This window comes from Mustela nigripes, chromosome 3 (assembly GCF_022355385.1).
Source record: "Mustela nigripes isolate SB6536 chromosome 3, MUSNIG.SB6536, whole genome shotgun sequence".
Classification (NCBI taxonomy): Eukaryota; Metazoa; Chordata; class Mammalia; order Carnivora; family Mustelidae; genus Mustela; species Mustela nigripes.
Genome location: NC_081559.1, coordinates 138,973,572 through 138,992,956, shown reverse-complemented (window position 1 = coordinate 138,992,956; position 19,385 = coordinate 138,973,572). Strand labels below are relative to the sequence as shown.

Below are 19,385 nucleotides of genomic sequence, written 5' to 3'. Positions count from 1 at the left end.
GCCAATACCACTCTTTTTAATTTTAGCACTTTTAGCAGATATGAAGTAGTACCTCATTGTTTAATTTAAACTTGGCTTGAACTATATAACATTAATAACTCGTATGTTTGTGCAATAATTGGTGTATTTGACTTCTAACTGAATCTAATTGTTTTATTGGATTCAATGAATAAAGATGTTGAGCATCTTTTTGGAGGCCTACTGACCATATATCCTCTTTTGTGAATTATCTATTGAAATTCTTTTTCTTTTCATTTTTTATTCAACTTTCTGTTCTGCTATTACTGAATTGCAAGAATATATATTCTGGCTATAAACCCTTTATTAGGCACATATATTGTGAATATTTTCTTCCATTCTGTGGTTTTTCAGTTCCTTAATTGTGTCTTCTGGAAAATAGGCAGTTATAATGTTGATAAAGTCTAACATCATTTTTCATGGTGAGTATTCATCTGTGACCTCTCTGATAAATCTTTGTCTATCACAAAGTAGCCAAGATTTACTCTTATATTTTCTTATAGAAATTTCATGATGGTAATTTGTATATTTAAATCTATGATAGATTTCAAAGTCATTTTTGTGTACTGTTGGAGATTACTGTCAAGGTATATATTTTTTATAAGGCTATCTAGTTGTTCCAGCATCATTTTTTGAAAAGACGATCTCTCCTCTATTGAAAAATAATTGGTTCTAATGCTAACAAAAACAAAAAAAAAAAAAATGACTGTAAATGGAAAGCCTATTCTGGATTCTCTATACTGTGCCACTGACCTATGTTTACCTTTATGCTAAGACCATTCTAAGTTGAACACCATAGGTTTCTTTTAAGTTTTTTATCATTAAATTATGTTAGCTTTTGATTTTTCATAGATACTTTTATCAGATTGAAGAAATTTCCTTCTATTTCTACTATGCTGAAACTTTTTTATCTTGAATGTGTTTTGAATTTTACCAAAATATTTTTCTGCATTTGTTGAGATGATCATATGATGTTTCATCTTTGTTCAGTTAGTGTGGTTAATTATATTGTGTGATTTTCAAACATTGAAACAAGCTTTTTCTTCTTAGATAAGTCATACTTGCAGCATGTATCCTTTTATAAACATTAATGGGTTCAATCTGCCATACTTTACTTAGGATTTTTTAATCTATGTTCGTGAGGGATACTGGTCACTGTCTTACTGTGTTAGTCAATTCAGGCTACTATAACAAAATACCATGGAATAAATGGCTTGTAAACAACAGAAATTTATTTCTCAAAGTTCTGGAAGCTGGAGGTCCAAGGTAAGGTATTATATGAACCTTGGATGGACACAAATATTCAGTCCATAACTGTCTCTACTCTCTTGCTTTATAAATCTTTATCAAATCTTGGTATCAGTGTTACACTGATCACATAGAATAACATTCTATTCTCTATTTTCTGAAAAATGAGTTTATATGTATGATTGGCATTATTTCTTACTTTGTGCATGATAGAATTTACCAATAAAACAATCTTGATCTTGAGTTTTCTTTGTCGAAAGGTTTTTTTATCACTATTACAAATTCAAGTATTTCAATAGTTATAGCTATTCCAATTTTCTATTTTTTCTTTTGTCACTTTTGGTAAGTCGTGTTTTTCAAGAAATTTACCCATTTCATCTAGTTATCAAATTATTAAGACAGTTTTTTTCCTAATACTCTTTTATTTTCCATTTACAAAAGAACCAAAAACAGTAAGATACGTAGGAATAAACCTAACCAAAGAGGTGAAAGAACTGTACTATGAAAACTATAAAATACTGATGAAAGAAATTAAAGAGAACACTAAGAAATGGGAAGACAGTCCATATTCATGGATTGAAAGAACAAATACTTTTTTAAAATATCCATACTACCCAAAGCAATCTACACATTTAATGCAATCCCTATGAAAATACCACCAATATTTTTCACAGAGCTAGAACAAACAATCTTAAAATTTTTATGGAGCCACAAAAGACCCCTGAACAGCCAAAGCAACTGGAAAAAGAAAAACAAAGCTGGAGGCATCACAATTCCAGACTTCAAGTTATATTACAAAGGTGTAGTAATCAAAACAGTATGGTACTGGCACAAAAATAGACACATAGGTCAATAGAATACAACAGAAAACCAAGAAACCCACAACTTACGTGGTCAATTAATCTTCCACAAAGTAGGAAAGAACATTCCATGGGAAAAAGTCTCTTCAACAAATGGTGCTGGGAAAACTGGACAGCAACATGCAAAGGAATGAAATTGGATCACTTTCTTACACCATACACAAAAAATAAATTCAAAATGGGTGAAAGACCTAATTGTGACACTTGAAACCATTAAGGTCCTCGAAAAAAACACAGGCAGTAACTTCTTTGACATTGATCATAGCAACTTCTTTCTAGATATGTCTCCTGAGGCAAGGGAAATAAAAGCAAAAACACTAGGAATATTAGCAATTTATATTTAGCTATTTATTGATTTATCCTATTGGAGCCTATCAATTTTATTAATCTTTCAAAGACTGAATTTTGAGCTTTGTTAATTTTACTGTTTTTAAATCATGGATTTATGTATTGACTCCATTGTTTTTTCCTTCTTCTGAGTTTAATTTACTCTTTCTGTAGCTCTTAGAAACTTACATTAAAAATTTTAAACCTCTCTTTTTATATAGCCATTTAAAGCTATAAATTTCTCTCTAAGCACTGCCTTTGCTGTATCCCACAAATTTTGATATGTTGTACTTTTATTATCACTCAAGTCAAGATACTTTCTTAGCTTCTTATAATTTCATCTTTGAGCCATGGGATATTTATACATGTTATTTAATTTCCAAATGTTTGGGCAATTTCTAAATATTTTAGTTATTGATTTCTGATTTAGCTCTGTTATGGTCACAGAGTATACTCTGTAATACACCAGGCTTTGAAAATTTATTGAGATTTCTTTAATGACCTAGTCTATGCCTACTTTGATGAACATCCCACCTCACTTGAAAACAATGTTCATTCTAGTTATTGGGTACCATGTTTTATAAATGTCAGTTGGTTCAAGTTGATTGATAATGTGCCCAGACTTATAATCAAACTAATCTTTGTCTATTATTATGAATACTGAGAAAGTGGTGTTAAACTCTCCAGTATTTTTTCCATTTGTTCTATAGATTTTCCTTCATGAATTCTGAAGTTTTGTTATTAGATACATATATATTTATGATTATGTCTTGCTAATGAATTGGTCATTTTGTGATTTATAAATGTACCTCATCTCTTAAAAATGCTTGTGTTAAAGTCTACTTTTTCTGAGATTAATATAAACACATCAGCTATCTTATGCCATTTGCCTGGTATATAACTTTCAGTCCTTTTTTAAAGTATATTACTGAAGTTAGCATACAATACCATATTAGTTTCAGGTGTACAACAGTGTTTTGACAAAATCTATAGATTACCAAATGCTTACCACAATAACTGTAGTCACCATCTGTCACCATGCATTATTACAATATTGTTTACTATATTTCCTATGCTATACTTTTCATCTCCATGACTTATTAATTTTATAACTGGAGGTTTGTACCTCTTAATCATTTTGACCTATTTTGTCCATCCCCCAACCCACCTCCCCTCCAGCAACCATTAGTTTGTTCTCTGTATTTTTGTCTGCTTGGGTTTTTTTGTTTTGTTTTTTAAATTCTCATAGTGGTTTTGATTTCCATTTCCCTGATTAGTTATGTTGAGCATCTTTTCATGTGCCTGTACACCATCTGTATGTCTTTTTTGGAAAAAATGTCTGTTCAGGTTCTCTGTCCATTTTTTAATAAGATTTTACTAAGATTGTTTGTTTTTTTTAATTTTGAGTTACACGAATTATTTATATATTTTGTATATAACCCTTGTCAGGTATACTATTTGCAAATATATTCTCCCATTCAGTAGGCTGACTTGTTGATGGTTTCCTTTAATGTACACTTCCATCCTTTTATGTTCAACTTACATGCATCCTTAAATATAAAATGAGTTTATAACAGATGCATATACTTGTGTCCTGAATTCTTATTTAAAATCTGACCTTCAATTGGAACATTGTATATTTAATATAACTTACATTATTTACATTTAATGTAATTATTGCAATAGTGTGTTTAAACCTATCACTTGCTAGTTGTTTTCCATTCTTCTCTTCTGTTTTCTCATTCTGCTGCCCTTTTCATTGGTATTTTATTTCTTTTCCTTCTACTGGCTTCTTAGCTTTTTTAAAAATTAATTTTTAGTCTTCTTCCAGTGACAATGCATTCTTAACTTACCAGAATCTATGTGGAGTCAAAATAGTACTACTTCACACTAGACACTTATTACTTTGCCCTTGACATATCCCTCTTACACTTCACACAAGACTATAATATCATTTCATTTATCCATCACCCCCTACATTTATTCTTCTTTTTGTGATATATTTATTTCTACATTTATTATAAAGTCCACCTTACAATATTATTAACTTAGTTTTAAACAGTCGAATTTTTTTAAGGAAATTATGAAGTAATAAAAATAATATTTTATAAGACCTGCTTATTTGTCATTCCTAGCACTCTTTAGTTTTTACTTCCTATAGATTTGGTTTTTCCATCAGATTTCATTCCTCCAATCAGTCTGAAAAAATGTCTTTAATAATTTTGGTTTTGCAGGTCTACTGGATCCAATTGGTTACTGTGTTTGCACTTATCAGGAAAATGTCCTTACTTCACTCAATTTTTAAGGGATATTTTCTCCAGATATAGAATTCTGATGATTTTTTTCCCCATCAACATTTTACACACATTTCTATTGTCTTCTGGACAGCCACTATTTTTTTTTGTTTGTATTAATTTTTTATTTTTTATAAACATATATTTTTATCCCCAGGGGTACAGGTCTGTGAATCACCAGGTTTACACACTTCACAGCACTCACCCAAGCACATACCCTCCCCAATGTCCATAATCCCACCCCCTTCTCCCAAACCCCCTCCCCCCAGCAACCCTCAGTTTGTTTTGTGAGATTAAGAGTCACTTATGGTTTGTCTCCCTCCCAATCCCATCTTGTTTCATTTATTCTTCTCCTACCCACTTAAGCCCCCATGTTGCATCACCACTTCCTCATATCAGGGAGATCATATGATAGTTGTCTTTCTCTGCTTGATTTATTTTGCTAAGCATGATACGCTCTAGTTCCATCCATGTTGTCGCAAATGGCAAGATTTCATTTCTTTTGATGGCTGCATAGTATTTCATTGTGTATATATACCACATCTTCTTGATCCATTCATCTGTTGATGGACATCTAGGTTCTTTCCATAGTTTGGCTATTGTGGACATTGCTGCTATAAACATTCGGGTGCATGTGCCCCTTTGGATCACTATGTTTGTATCTTTAGGGTAAATACCCAATAGTGCAATTGCTGGGTCATAGGGCTGGACAGCCACTATTTCTGATGAGAACTCAGCAAACATTCTTATTGTTAATTTTAGTATTATGTGACTTTTTCCTCTTCTGGCAATTTTCAACAATGCTTCAGTGTAACTTTCTTGATATTTACCTTTCATTGAATTCAGTGTTTTTCTTGTTCTTTAAATCAACACTTCTCAACAAATTTGGGGAAATTTGGCATGTTTAATTATATATTTGTTTCCACCCCATTCCTATAAAATATATGTTAAACGAGTTGATATTATTCATTAGTCCCTGAGGTTCTGCTCCTGCACCTTTCCTTTACCATCTTTCATCTGTTGCGAAGACCATCCAGTGAATTTTTCACTTCAGTTACAGTACTTCCCTGTTTGGGTCTTGTTATGGTTTTTATTTCTCAAATGCCTAATCTGTTGGCTCAGTCAGACTATATTTTATTTTAACTCTATGAATATATATTGTACTTACCTGTTTTAAAGTCTTTGCTAAATCCAACTTCTGAGTCACATCACATTCTGCTTCTGTTGACTATTGCCTTTTTCATTGCCTATGGATCTATTTTCCCATATCTTTCAGGGTCTGGTAATGTTTTAATTGTGTACTGGACATTAAGAGTGATATGTTATAGTGATTCTGGATTCTGTTTTCACTCTGAAGGGTATTGGTTCTTGTTCTAGTAGGCAGTTCAATTAGCCAGTAATTGTGGCTATACCTTTAAATTGTGTAGGTCTGATTTTATGTTTTGATATGGAAGATATGTGGAAACCCAAGATATTTCCCAAGCTAAGTTGGCAAAAGCCAACCTCCAATATCTATCTCCCCCGTATATTTTGTCAGGGTTTGGTTTTAGGCTTTGTTAGAGTGAATGTAGAGCAGAGGTGTTCAACTGGTGATGATTTTCTCTCCGGTGACATGTGGTAACATCTGAAGATGTTCTGGGTTGCCAGAACAGAAAATAAATGGGGAGCTACTGGCATTTAGAAGGTAGAGGCCAGGAATGATGCTAAACATCCCACAATACACAAAACATATCTACACAACAAAAATTACCTGGCCCACAATATCAAGACTGAAAAACTCTTTTCTAACTTCGGCCTTACTTGGTGGCATAGTCCCTACTTCTGCTTGCAAGATTAACAAGGTATTAATGAGGACCTCCAGTGACTTTCATCATGATGTCTAATGTCTCTGGTAAGTTCCTTTCTGAGTGAGCCTAATATAGTCATATTCTGAGGATACTATTTCTGACAAGAGGATTTGAGCATCACATTGCAAAGAAAGGAGCAGAGTTTGTGGCCATTTTTACAACATATCTACCTCTGCTTTTAATGCTAATAATTTTTAGTTTTTCAATGTAAATCTTTACTTTTTTAATTCATTGAGCTTAAGTGTGGAATTGGTAAAAGTATATCATATTTTTATTATGTATATTTGATGTTTGTGACTTTGTTGAATATCAGATTCTTAAATTCAAAAGATAGCTTAATCTGATGATATGAAAAGGTATACATACTAGCCGTAGTATGTATGCCTGAAAAATTACCTATATGATTAGGAATTAGCTTATGTATATGGATGTGAATATTTCTATTAGCATGGAAACCTGACCCTTTGCATTACATTTCATTAACATCTTTATAGTTTCATCCACACTATGGGTCTATCTTAATAGGGGAATTTAAAGACAGCACCTTATAATCCAGGAGCCAGTATCTAAATAATGAATATAGTGAAAGGCTGAAGACATAAACATCAAAACTTCCCAAAGAAGCTTTATGATGAGATATACCACCTACTGGAATCAGAGCATATCAGAGCCCATTATAAGTACTTTTAGTCTCAAGCTCCGTATGGCCTTATTGTTTTATACCTCAGAGCCTGCTCTACCCTGTTGCCTTGTCAGTTCTTCCTCCTTCCCAAGACAAAATTCCAGGGCTTAACTCAGATTCAGTAATACAAGATACAGCTTTCATCAATGCACTGCCCTAACCCATGAAGTGAGTTGTCTTTTCTCTCTCCCTCTCTACATTTTCATAATGTAATACATAATTAAAACTATTGTCCTCACTCTAGAAACTATACTTACTTACTTGGTTTGGAATCTTCTACCCTAGCTAGTAAAATACAAGTATTGTGGTAAATTAGAAAATCAAGACATTCTGATATGAACACATAAAGAATAACAATATAACTGAGCCAAGTATTTGGCATAAACAATATCAAAGTCATAACTAAATACTAACTTATTAATTGCATTAATTTGAATTTTGTGTTTTTACCATGGTGTTTTTCCCTTTTCTGAGTAGACAACAGAATTGTGTATCACTTGACTTTCTATGGGTATTCAATATTGTAGCTTTTTGTTTTTCTTGTAAACACAGGGAAAATAAAGTTAATTAGTTTCTCATTTGCTTTGTTCATTGTAAGACAAAAATAGCATTCAGCTTCTGTTTAATGATTAGAATAATGGCCAAGGCTAGAAATATAGATGGCAAGTTGAATAATCATAATCTTGCCATAATCTTGAATAACCATAATCTTACTCAACAAAAGAGAACTGGCTACATCAAAAATAAACATAAATATCATAAAAGTAATCTTTGAAACCAAGTGAACATATAACAAAACTATTTCGAAAAAAACAACATTCTCTTGGTATTTGTCATTTCCATGCCTATCCCATTAGATAGCTGCAAAAGAAACCCTTTAATGACCAAGAGCAATATTTTTTTTAAGATTTATTTCTTTATTTACAGGGAAAGAGAGAGAGAGAGTTCAGTGGGGAGAGGAAAAGGGAGAGAGAGAGAGAAACTCAAGCAGACTCTGTGCTGAGTGCAGAGCCCCACAAGGGGTTTAATCTCATAACCCTGAGATCTTGATGACCATGACCTGAGCCAAAAATCAAGAGCTGAATATTTAACCAACTGTCCACCCAGGGACCCCACAGCAATATGTTATTCTTTAAGCTACTACTTATTTTAATGATAAAATTATGTGTATTTAAATAAATCACGAGTAATTGTTATAGGAAAATATAGCATCTTGTAACTAAATATCTTTAATATCTAACTTCTGCTTATTTTATTCTTTCCAATTACCACAGTATGTTATGATTTTAAATGAAATCTGTTTTCTTTTAAAATATTATAAAATTAATACTTGTAGAGTTCATATTGATTATCCAGTTACTTTTATTGATCTTACAGTCAGAATAGTATCTTGATCTATCACATTCAACAACACCAAAATATATACAACTCTAGTGTCAATATCAATAATCACTAAAAATCAAGCAAACATTTACAACTATGTGCAATTAAGGGAAATTGATTCAAAAGGCATGTAATTGTAGTAACAATAAAATAGCATTTATATATTAAGACGTACATAGTCAACCTAAATTTGGTACCTCAGGCATATTTATAATTTCGATATTTATACAAACTTTGGAAACTGAGGAGTACACTGGCCAGTCACCAATGATCGTGGAAAAAAAAAAACATAGACAAAAGTGCTTATTTTGCTAACAGTATAGCTCTTTAGCCTGACATTGTGTAATATTGTTATCCCTTCCCAAGCATTAGAAATCAATACTACATGTGCCTCAAGCTTTTTTACAGATGAATGATCAGATCAAGATGCCCTTATTTCAGAAACTAAGGTCATTAATGTTTATCTTCACTTGAGCCATTTTAGAAGGCTTGCTGAACCAAATGCCATCTCAGACTACTGTATGAACAGCGACATCTAGTGGGCATTATGACCCCAAACATTTTATAAGTCCAAACCAAGGGTATCCACGAAACAAGTGAAATCACTAGAATGCATCATCTTTAATATTAACACAAGAATATTTCCAATGAAACTATATCAGAAAATTACACTTCCCAGTGGACTTTCTCTGACTTAGTAATAAAATAAATTTAAGAAAAGCCAGCACTGGATTTCTAATCTTTGTTCTTAATCATCTACCTTTACATAGGTAAGTATCCTTTGTAGATTTTTATAAAAATCCAATTTCATTCTCTTTGTGTCTGAATTATTGCTTCTAAAAGGGTTATATAAAGATCTCTGAAACATGGGGAACTACTAAATAATCAGTTTTGTGGCTCTTTTAGGAACATGAACTGGAATGTTCCAGCAATAAACAAATCCAGCCAGTCTCTATGACAGTGCACTGAGGGCCAATATTAAGATATTAGAAAAGCTGCCAGTCTGTTAGTTATTGTTGTATTGAGTTTACACTGACATGTTATTAATTTTTGTAAACAAGGAATATCCATTTCAAGACTCTCTAAAATAACTGATTCATGAAACAGAATTATAGACTCATTTTACCATCAAAAAGTCATTTCCTAAGTATGACTGTTTCCTTTCATGAAAAAGTCGGTACATTCTTTGCCTGTTTTGCATAGCCAATCTGAGGCAATCCAAAAAGCTTTTGTTGTTTGCTGGAAGCTTAGCTCATCATTCTCTATACATACTTCCAGCCAGAGATCTAAAACTATCCCCCAACTCCCTTCAGGCCAGCTCCAAGGAATCTGTATCTTCCTGTCACCATGAAAATTTTTTCCTGAGCACAAACTGTGTATGATGCAATTCCATGGTTGTTCATGGGACACCCTGGGATTGTCCCTTCCAGATGGACTGAGGTACCCCCGAAACGCTTAAACATACATAAATGAATATAAGCGGACTTCACTATGAACTTATTTCATTTCCCCAAATTAATTTCCATGGACTAAGACTAGACCTTTCTCTTTCTCTTTCCCTTTAAACTTTTAAGACTTTGTTAATGACAATAAACAGATGCAAGGTCTAGACCACAGTTGTTGTTTTTTTAACACACCAGCCTCTTCAAACACAGAATGGGCATATTTAATCCTTCCAGATCATTAAACTATCCACGACCCAGCCACATGCCATGTTGGTGATTAGCTGAGACATTCACCTGACTTCCATTTGCGTGCTAAAAAGGGCTGTATAAGCCCAGACCCCCAGGGACTGGACACAAAAGTCCAAAGGAGGGATATTTCAGAGGCATCATCCCACTGGGGGAACTATGAGAAAAAGAAAGAAACCATTTTATAGCACTTAAGATTTTCATGTAAATGCTAGGCAGACACATTCTAGTGGTCATTTCATACCCAAGTATATAAGCAGTTAATCTTATTAAAACAATGAGTGTGATTCATATGCATTTAAAATTAATACTAAGGTCAGAGAAGTTACTGTTAGTGTAAAGCCCAGAGTTTTCTCCAGCCCACTCCCACCAGTAACTCCCTAGTGCTCTTCCCAAGGTCTTAAGTACAGGAGGATATGTGGGCAGGGGCCACAAAATGTCTAATGTTTACTAAGGGGACAGGCGGCACTGAGTGGCACTGGTGGCACCTGGAGGTTGCCCTTTATGGCTCTTCACTATAAAGACTTCCTTTTCCCTCTTTTCGCTCTCCCTGTTCCCTTTGTCTCTCTTATTTCTGCCTGAATCTAACAGTGATTATGTGAAGCACTGTTGTGCCCTGCTGCTGTCTGAACCCAGCCTGTAAAACAAAGATGATTTCTGAATTTCAGTGGAAAATGTTGTTAACTGCTCTACACTCAAAACATCCAGATCACCTCAGATGAAGAGCTATGGGCAAGCACAGATTATTACTGTCTGCTCCTAGTAAGAACCTCCTCCCAAAAAATAATTCAGAACTTGAACTTGCATTCTGAGTTAAAGGTTAATTCTCTATCAGCATTTACATATCTTGACCTTGCACATGTTTTAAGGATGGATTAGTTCAGATTTGCAAGTAAGTAATCTCAAAGTTACCAGCCCACAAAAACATTTTCATTACCTCCTCTCTCCACAAAAGTACCCAAAGAGTAAAGTAAATTATACTTTTTACTAATTGCCCGGGGTCATTCTTCACTGGGCCTGGAAGAGTATACAAGAGTCTAGTTGAATGGTTGGATGAGTCGCCACCACTAGATCTCTACAAGCCTAGAAATAATTTGGTCTGGGTCTAAGTGCTAATATCATGCTGCCAAGTCTCTTTCTGAAAAGCATAAAAGCAAAATATCCCATTCCTGCAAGCAAACCAACCACAAGGGTAGTGCCAAGAACTTTGGGGGCCCTTTTCTTGGCCACCCGGAATGCTGTTGGCAGCACTGCAGAGATTAATATATTGTTGACATGTCCTAAAACCTTGTTAAATGTTTTTCTCTTCAAGACACGTTCGTAATAGGTTTCCAAGTTTGGTCGCTTTCCATTTCCCCAGTTTCTCCTCGCAAACCCCAGGAACTTCAGTCGATGTAATGTGACAGCGAGAGAAACGTCTGCCAGGGTGAAGGATTCTCCGCAGAGCCAAGGCTGGCGGCCCTCTTCTAATCAGAGAGATGGACACAGAGAATTAGGGGCAATAGCTATAAACATAGATTAGCTGGCATCTTTCATCTCGGTCTTGGGGGCAAGTGTGAGTACAGCAAAAGATGAAGGCCATGGTACATTCTCTTGACAATCCTACTCAGTGAGTAATTCTAACCTAAGACAAAGTCCATGCCAGTGTATCCCAAGCTAAGAGAGATTTCTTGGTACCTGTCAACCACCTACATCCCTTAGTGAAACAGGAGCCATCTGAGCTCAGAGCTGATCTTTGATATTGAAAAGAATTCTAAGGAGCTGAGAGCCTCCAAACCAAAGGACTCAATGGATCATTCCCCCTGGCTTAGGAAAACAGCAGGTGAGCTTTAGGAAGATCTGTAAAATTGGGCCTAAAATGTCACTCAGTGATTGTTGCTCCTAGTTACTTATGTAAAGCAGAAGAAAGTTCCTATAGTGAAGCAAGCTTCATGTAACATGGTCTTCAACTTTGTCACCAATTAGAATAGCGCAAATGGTCCATGTGCATGCACCTGGGTAATGGCAGGTTCATGCAGTTAGGTTCACAGGTACAATACAGGGATGCTCACCAGCCAGCCTGCCGATTTATACAGGCCAGCCCCCATTTTATACTTCAGATTGGAAGTATTCTCCCTGCCTAGGGAAAAAACTAGATGGAGCTTTCAAGCAATTACTCTGGTTATTCAACCAAATGAACTACTGTAATTAAAAAATATGTCAAATGGTCTAAGTAGGAATCTCTCAACCATAACTTTAAATGGTGCAGAAAAATCCTCTACCAATCACATTTCTCATAAACACAGACTGGTTATCATTAGACATCTGGGTTTTGCTGAGTTCAGTATTACTATTATTATTATTGTCAGGATAATTTAAACTGCCCATGAATAAAAATAATTTTAAAAAAAAAAGACTACAGAATGTTTTTTGTAAAATCTAAGAGTATTATTCCCATAAATATGCTTGGCATCCAGCAAAAAGAAAAACAAAAACAAAAACAAATGAGAACCTACCTGGGGTTTCTTCATTTCTTCTTTGCAACTCAGTTTCAACCTGATCCAAGACTTTCTCCAATTCATCAAGAATTTTCTTCAAATATTTGACATTGTCATGGTCAAGCAGCTTTGACTAATTAGCAAAAATAACTAAATAGGTTATTTATGCCTGCAAAAAAACAACCAATACAGAGCAAAGCAGACATAAACTCTTCTAAAGCTGGAGTCTATTATTAATCCACGACAACGAGGAGATCCAGAATAATGTTAAAGCCAAAGCAAACCTGAGGGAAAATGCTCTGCCTGTGAGAACACTCCATGGGCCAGACCCACTGGTCTACTGGGAACTCCTGTAGGACCAGATGACCAGACATGGCCAAGAATACAAGGGACACAAAGAGACTCCTCTCAACCCCCAAGGAATGAATGGAACTTCAGCAGTTTTTCGAGGAATGAAAAACTGAATGAAAAACTAAATAATGAGGGAGAAATCTGAATGCAGTGAGTTAAAGACCAAGAGGAAAGTAAGGAGTACTGAGTGTCCAGGCATTTCTTTTGAGCAGCACACTTAGGCTAAGATAAGATAAAGGAAAATGGGAAGTTGAAGAGGGTGGGGAGTGTTAGTGTTTGCTACATTTTTAATATGGCAGAAGCTTGCATGAGTTCTTAGGCCCTGAGGAAAGAAGCACCAGAAAGAGATAGGCTGACTCTTAACAGATGAAGCAAAGCCCTGCTCCTTAGGGGACAGGCAAGTCAGAGTGAATTAACTCAAAATGGATTAAAGACCGGAACATAAGACCTAAAACCATAAAGCCCCTAAAAGAAAACAGAAATGGTAAGCTTCATGACATAAGTCTTGGGAATAATATTTTGAATCTGACACGAAAAACAAAAACAGAAATAAACAAGCAGGACTATGTCAAACTAAAAAGTTTCTGCACAACAGAGGAAACCAAAAACAAAATGAAAAGGCAGCCTATTAAATCGGAGAAAATATTTGCAAATTGTGTATCTGATAAGGGGCTAACATCCAAAATATATAAAGAATTCCTACAACACAATAGCAAAAAATAATCTGATTTTAATATGTGCAGAGGATCTGAACTGAAGACATAAAGAAGACATATAAATGGCCAACAGGTACATAAAAGGATGCTCACCATCATTCATCATCAAGGAAATGCAAGTCAAAACCACAGTGAGATACCACCTCACAGCCATTAGAATGGCTGTTATCAAAAAGGCATGAAATAAGTACTGGCAAAGATGTGGAGAAAAGGAAATAATCATGCACTACTGATAGGTATGTAGACTGGTGAAGTGACTATGGAAAACAATACAGAAGTTCCTCAAAAAAATTACAAATAGAACCACCATGTGATCCAGCAATTCCACGTCTGGGTATTTATCCAAAGAAAACGAAAACACTAACTCAAAAAAGATACATGCACTCCCATGTTCATTGCAGTTTCATTTACAATATCCAAGAAACAACCTAAGAGTCCAGTGATAGATGAATGAAGAGATTTGGTATATATACCCAATGGACTATTATCCAGCCATAAAAAATAATGAAGTTTTACCATTTGCACCAACATACATAGACCTTGAGGGAATGATGCTAAGTGAAATGGGTCAGACAACGATATATCCTACAGGATCTCTCTTACACGTGGACTCTTAAAAACAACAACAAAACAAAAACTAAGCTCATAGACAAGAACAGATTGGTGGTTGGAGGTGGAGAAATGGGTGAATGGTAAGAGGAAAAAAATGAGAGAAAGGAGGGGAGTCTAATAGAAGAAAAAACTTGCCAATTGCCATATTGGTATTAAAGTCCTAAAGGTCTAGCTAGCCTTAAAGTGAGACTACCTGAAATGACAGAGTTCTAGTATATATTATGAACTTGCTTTTTCATTTTATGACTTTCCTTGACAATCAGCATGAGAAATACCTGCCTTTTAAGCAACTGTCATTAGGTTTGAATAAATCTAATTAAGAAAAATTCTTTCTAAAAGCAGAGTGTAAGCCAAAGGTAACATACACTGGTGATTTGCAAATATTTAAGAGGAGATGTTCTAGAAATAGTGAGACTTTACAAAAAGTAGAATATTTAATACAAAAAGTGGATATTAATTGAGGACAGCCTGGTTTACTTACTTTAAGTCGCTTCTGTTTTGCGATGTATGCCTCTTGTAAATCTGGATTTTCTTCAGCAAGCTTTTTCAGTTCCGATTCTGTGTTACCAATTTGGCCTGATAATAAAATCATTTGTGAAATAGGAAATTATTTCCTCCCTTCTATACAAGAAAAAAGGAGAAGCTAGGAAACTTCATGGTAAGAGCATGAGCTCTGGGGTTCATGCCCTGACTCTGCCTTAGACTTAACCTCTCTGTGCCTCAGATTCAAAATGGAACTATCAGAGTATCGGCTACATAGGCTAAGGATTAAATGTGAGGCACCCAGGAAAGCCCTTAGAGGGAAGCTCAGCAGATCAGAAGTGCTCAATGCACAGTGGTTGTTCTAACTTTCAGTACCTTTCAAGTTTTTGTTAGTGGACTTCTTCTATATGAGACAAGGGAAAAAGCCTTATTAAAAAAAAAAAAATTAACTCCAGGTGACAGAATTATATTCAGACCACCTGTTTCAAATCATATGAGTATTTATGCAGAGAAGGAGGAGGACCAAGAAGATAAAGCAGAAAAAGGAGAAGGAAGGAGGGGATAGGAGAGGAGAGAAGAAGTATCTACAGGAAAGAAAAATAACATAAGTCAGAGAATTAGAAAGATGAGATATGATGTAATGGAAAAAATGTAGTTTCTAGAATCAGAAGATCTGGGTTTGAGTGTTCCTAGTCAAACATCCCCAGAGTCTAACCATGGCCACCTTCCCTTACTGTCCTATTCCAATCACATGTGCCAGAGAGCACAGTTTGTCTTCCACATCCCATGCACTGACCATACTCAGCAAAGAGGAGAGATGGATATCACAACTCAATCTTAATAAATCTCAAATCACTCAATTTAGAGGTAGGCTAATGGTTAGACAGCCTGTAGTCCAGCTCCCTCACATAATGAAACAAAAATTAAGGACCAGAAATGTGAACTCAGTTGCCCATAATCACCATCAGATTCCAGATTTCATGATTCTTAGTCCATCTTCTACAAAAACATGTTATGTTCTTTACTTTTCCACAGGCTACTCTTCTGAATTTTACCCAAGCTTGGCCCTCAAGGCTAAGAGCTCCAATAGACCATAAATGTCCAGCTGAAAAGTGGAAGCACAGATTAATCTGACTGGTGCATGGATCGATCTATAACATGAATATCCATGAAGCAAACTCAACAACCCTGTCCCCAAGTCTTCATGAGATATGCCCGGTCTCAAAAATGAATTAGAAGAACATTGAAACAAAATTCCAAGCCTTTAAGATTTTTACATACTGCGAATCCGTGTGGTTGCATAAGCTGGGATCATGGAGTCCACAGTTAGCTCAGGATGTAAAATGCAGCCGTGGGTATAAGCATCCATTGGCAATGAGTCAAGCAGTTCTCGATAATGTTGTACCCGTGGGTAATACATGCTTCCTTTATCAGGCATTAACCTGGGTGTTTTTTCTAAAAACATATACACAAACATTAAAGAAAAAGTTACAAATCAGAGGTTACTTCCAAAAGCAAAATAACAAACCCAAACCCCTTTAGCAGTGTTTTCAATGTTACATCAAGGCATTTAAAAGATGATATCTCCCCAGCCCAGACATTCAAAATTGGAAATGGACTGATGTACCAGACTAGACCCCAAACAATGACCACACTGCAATTCTCTCACTTCTCTACTTTACAAATTGCTACTCCACCCACAAGGCCGAGTTAGTTATGTTAATGCCTCTATGGGACATTCCCTAACCTCCTACAACTACCAATATCTGATTGGGTCAGGCGTGCCTTCCTCTGTACATGGAAAATACCTTTGTAGATATACCATCAGAACCTTATCACCTTAATTAGTTGTCTGTATCTTTTTGCCCTATGAGCTTCTTCAGGGCAGGGAGTCTGTGATTCACAGTCTCTCATAATGTCTCATACATATTAGGCCATTGATAAACATTGGGTAGGTGAATTAAAACTCATTATGAAAAGATAATCAGAAACCACTCTTTCTAGGTTCTAATTAACAGCAAGAGTGACCCTTTTGACGCTATGTGAATGTGCACTGAAAGTCTTCACAGAATTCACCATGAATTTCTAGTATTTTATATCTAGAAAGTGGGTTCTACATAAATCCTCAATTTGCTGGTTAAACCCTAGACTACTTGAGGGTAGGGACCATGCGCTGTTCTCTGTTGAGTTCCCAATGCCTAATATAATATTTGGCTCACAGCAGGTGTTCAATAAATTTCAATTAATTAGTATATTCCCAAATTTCTAGTTGTCATAGAATATTTGAGCTGGAGGAGCTCTGTAGCAGTTAACAAGGACACTGAGATATAAAGGCTGAAGAATTCCCCAAGATCACAAAGCTAATTAAAAGCAGATTAAGAACTAAAGCCATTGATTCTTAATACCATGGCCTGCTTTATAACATCATCTTCACGGGATTTACATTCCAGAGACTATCCAAGAAGAATAAAGATGAACTACATGATCCAAAGATCAGGACTATGTCCCTTCAGAAACACTTCCTACTTCTGACTCTCCAACTGCCCCTGAAAAATGCCAATGAGCTTATTCCAACAAATGAAAAGAACAGACTCAATTTTATTCATTTATTTCTTAGTTTGGGCTATTTAATTTTGAAACATTTGTGAGCATCCCACACTCATTCATAAGTGTTGACAATTCAGAATTGGTTGCCGAGCATTTCAGACAAGATCTTGTAATGCCATAATCCAAGTGGAACAATCTCTCTAAGCCAACAGACTATTTCTGACTCTAAGAAAAAATAAGATGGATTACTCCTCAAACCTGTGGGCAAATTTCTAATTCCCTACTGGAGAGTCCAATTCTGAAGTCTGCCTTGGAATAACCAGGAATGAAGTGTCAGCCACATACTGCTTGTCAACAGTGGATTTACCCAACTACAGCACACTTCCTTGCAGATCTTTCAGGATCTCAATATATTAGTAGAATCCCAACCAATGCCTGGTAGACATGTCCATAAGGACAACAGACTGAAGTCCTTCTAAAGTCCTTGAAACACTGAAGAGTTCTTAACCTTTTGTGTGCCACAGACCTCTTCTCAAAATAATATTCTTAAACATACAACACATAGGATTGCAACGGAAACTGAATAGACTGAAATACATGTATCAAATTTTAAATTATAAAATATTAAAATGGGTGCCTTTTATTAATGCATTAACAAGATCTAGCAGCAGGTCTAATAACTACCATAATTTCAAAGTAGCTGTAAGCATAAGTCATTTTTAAGATAACTGCAATAACCTGATATGCTAAGAACATATCTGTGATTTCTATTGGTAACAAAGTCACAGGCACTCCTCATTGGAAATGAAAGGAATTGATAAGTTTCTGTTAGAAATTAGTGAAGATATAATTTTTTCCCCTCTAGGACCTCAAATTTCCTGAATTCTATTCATAGATCTCTAAGGGCAACAGCTCTCTAAGTGCTATCTAAGAATCCTGAGCTTTTTCTAGATACTCTCAGTGGGTCCACAGAGTCAAAGCTACTTTTATAGTAATACTACAATGTTAATTGCTTTTTCACTTATTCTCCCTCAAGAATACAGCAGAATTTTTCAGAGGCTACAGGACATGTGATGGCTCTATCATTCTGACAGTTAATGAGATGTGGGCTTGTGTATTCATGTGTTTTAAATTTTTCTCAATTTTAATTCCTAATTTGGCAAATATTAATAGTTATACCCCACAAAGCTCTCCAGTGTTCTCAATAATCTTTATGATAAAGGGGCCCAGAAACCAAAAGTTTAAGAACCACTGCTCCGGGGGTCCAAAAGCCTTAAGTTAAAACCAAAAATGGTACAGCATATTCAAATTCTTCCAAGTAGTTAAATTTATGGCCACTGGCTCAGGCTACTTTCTGGTGCCAGGCCTGGGGCTTGTCTTCAGAAGAGGATACCACTTCCTTCTGGGAAAGAGAATTAGAGCAGGAAAAACACTATCAGGCAATTGCTTCTGTGGAAGTTCCATCTGGCTAAGCCCAAATTCTTCAAAGGAAGATAAATGTTCAAATCCACAAAAAGAATTTGCTCTACTCAGGACACTATTACTATGTAACTCTCTACTATAACACTTGCCAGACAGAGCATAAGATACCCACTGAACCCAAATTCTCATCCAGCCTGTCTCTCGTCTACCACCTCCATGGCAATACCTGCAATGTGCTGTCATTATTCACTACACCAGAGCACAATAGTGTCCCCTGCCTCTGGAAACAGTTTTTCAAAAGGGCATTGGGTTTTCCTTTGAATTTTATACAGACCTTCCCTCTCACTCTCATTCTATTTTATTTCCCAGTCTTTCCATAAAGCATTTTTGTTAGAACACATGCACGAAAGAAGGAAAGGAATGGAAA

At 35.5% G+C, this 19,385-nt stretch overlaps 1 protein-coding gene and 1 long non-coding RNA gene across 4 annotated transcripts in view; one reads left to right on the top strand and one right to left on the bottom strand.

The window, feature by feature from the left end:
- Positions 1–19,385, top strand: part of LOC132014096 (uncharacterized) — a 150,795-nt gene that overhangs the window by 101,356 nt on the left and 30,054 nt on the right. The window lies entirely within an intron of this gene.
- Positions 8,231–19,385, bottom strand: part of GDAP1 (ganglioside induced differentiation associated protein 1) — a 44,611-nt gene continuing 33,456 nt past the window's right edge. For 2 of the 3 annotated variants that reach the window (XM_059394744.1, XM_059394743.1), the window contains exons 6-9: positions 16,271–16,444; positions 14,988–15,082; positions 12,846–12,960; positions 8,590–11,816 (exon numbers count right to left, since the gene is read on the bottom strand). In XM_059394744.1, coding sequence (XP_059250727.1) covers positions 11,434–11,816; positions 12,846–12,960; positions 14,988–15,082; positions 16,271–16,444 — 767 coding nt within the window. In that variant the 3' untranslated portion in view covers positions 8,590–11,433. Of the gene's footprint in view, positions 11,817–12,845; positions 12,961–14,987; positions 15,083–16,270; positions 16,445–19,385 lie in introns of all 3 variants that reach the window. The other variant, XM_059394745.1, reaches the window with a different exon arrangement.